The sequence below is a fragment of the Triticum urartu genome, chromosome 7A, assembly GCF_056163025.1.
Source record: "Triticum urartu cultivar PI428250 chromosome 7A, HENAU_Tu73, whole genome shotgun sequence".
Lineage (NCBI taxonomy): Eukaryota > Viridiplantae > Streptophyta > Magnoliopsida > Poales > Poaceae > Triticum > Triticum urartu.
In genome coordinates this window covers 700206118-700208292 of record NC_141879.1, presented here as the reverse complement: position 1 = coordinate 700208292, position 2175 = coordinate 700206118, and the positions used below count along the sequence as shown (strand labels likewise).

General features: G+C 51.2%; 1 protein-coding gene across 1 annotated transcript; it reads right to left on the bottom strand.

The window, feature by feature from the left end:
* Positions 1–275: 275 nt before the first annotated feature.
* Positions 276–1142, bottom strand: LOC125524228 (uncharacterized). Its single transcript, XM_048689297.2, has one exon. It carries the CDS (start codon positions 951–953, stop codon positions 480–482), a length of 474 nt encoding a protein of 157 aa, XP_048545254.2. The 5' UTR covers positions 954–1142; the 3' UTR covers positions 276–479.
* Between the last annotated feature and the right edge of the window lie 1033 nt (positions 1143–2175).

Sequence of the window (2175 nt, the reverse complement as noted above, 5' to 3'; positions counted from 1 at the left end):
AAATGCATCGAGGATCAAACATCCAGTGGCCAGAACTGGAAGTTCATGTCTTTTTAACTGGAAAATGCAGGGAGGATCAAACATCCAGGGAGGATGAACGCAGTTGCTAGCATTTCACATGCAAGAACTGGAAATTGATAGACTTTTTACAGTAAAAAACCGAACTATTTCACCTACGCGCATTCAGTAGTCAGTGGCACTATCACTGAGAACGAAAGAGGCGACCCCTCCCTTGAAAATCCAAAAAGCGAAGAGGCGTTAATCATGAGCCACAATTTAGAATAATCCCTGCTATGTTTTATTTGTATTGACAAGGAAATTGAAAATGTTCCAATTACAATTGTCAGAACCCTGAATTTCTGCGTCTCTAGCTCGCCTCCACAATAAAACAGAGGAGAGAAGCAGAGAGCAACGTTTCACAAATTATTTACAGCGCTGCTGCCTCTGCCATGGCAGGAATCAAAGCGGCCCTTGAGATTTCAGAAGTCGGAGAACCAGTCGTCCTCGTCGTCGTCGTTGAGGTAGTGGCGGTAGCGGTCGAGGTCCTCGTCGGCGAGGCCGTAGCGGCGGCGCCAGTACTCGAGCTTCGCCTCCGCCTCCTGCATGTTGCGCATCACCGTCTGGTACGCCGCGTTGATCCGCTCGAAGTCGATGGCGTCGTCTTGGCGTCCGTCCGCAGTGCCCCGGCGCACGACGTCCGGGTGGTACTGCAGCGCGAGGCGGTGGAAGGCCTTCTTGACCTCGCCCCTGGAGGCGCCCGGCTGCAGCCTCAAAGTGCGGTAGTGGTCCTCCTCCAGCACCCCGTACGGGGCCGCCGCCGGCATCCTTTCCCGCGTCGCCCCGCACCTCACCGCCGGCGGCGACGACACCCTACGCAGCCGCCCCGCCGCCGGCGACGCCGAGGCCGACGGGCCGCGCAGGCTCAGCACCACTCCTCCTCCGGCGACGGCCATGGATGTGCTGTGCGCGCGCGCGCGGCAAGAAACGGAATCGACCGCAAGGTCGATCGACGGGGATGAGCCGCGACGGAGCAGTGGGAGGCTGGGAGATTTCGGATCCGGATGTGTTGTTCCCTCGGTTGACCGCGTGGTGGAGCTGGAATGGTTTGTGGCTGCAAACTTGGAATGGATGAGGCTGCCGCGTGGTGGCGCGCGGGGTTATATATATAGGGAGGAGGGAGGAGGGAGGAGGAGGCGGTTACGGTTGCGGGTGGTTCCGGCTCGCCGGAAGGAGCGGCACGTTTGGGCCACGGTTGGCTGGCTCGCCGGTGTTTCCCACGTTGCCATTGATCGCACGTTTCGGTGCAGACAAAAAACTCGGCGACAGGGAGAGAGAGGGACACCGCGGCGTCCATATCCGTTCCGTTGCCGCACGCCGCGTGCCTACTATTCCTTCCACCCGTCCCCCGTTTTGACTGGATTTTCATAGCAGAGGAGCTGTTTTTGCTCTTCTGGGAGAAACGAGAAACATTTCACGTGGAGCAAAAGACGTGTTCTTCATTTTTCAGCACTCGACATTCTTTTTCAAAAGAAAAAGTGGATTCTATTCCTCTGGAATAGTATTATAGTCTGCCGATACAAATTCGGAAGCACTATCGGTAACACGGCGCAACCAGCAAGCGGTGCTACCTTTGGAACGTTCAATATTAGTTTGATTATGAGCAACTCTATTTTAACTACGCTCAACTTTTAACGGAATAACCCCATGAACGTTCAATATTAGTTTGATTATGAGCAGACTTAGGCCAGTGTAGCATTGTTTCTACACCGGCACATGAGTGGGAGAAATATCAACCACCGCTTTGACCCTCAACAATTGACCAGGCACATATTACATACCTTCACTCCAAAAACGGATAATCTACCTCATTATTCTGTAAACCGCGCCGAGGACGTGAGAACACATGCTTATTCCCCTTACTTTAGTTTTTTTTTAACTCTTAGGATATAAATCCTCATTTGTTTCGTAGGATAGGAATATCATAGGAATTGAAAAGTCATAAAAAAATGAGATGACATGTATCTCAAATTCTATAGTAAAATGACATGTCATTTAGTTCATAACATAAGATTATCTTTCTATTAGGTCCAAGATAGGTTTTTTTCTTAGAAATGTTAAGAATACGGACCAGTACTATCTACGAATAGGAATCCATTTCATAAAAGGTAGTCACCG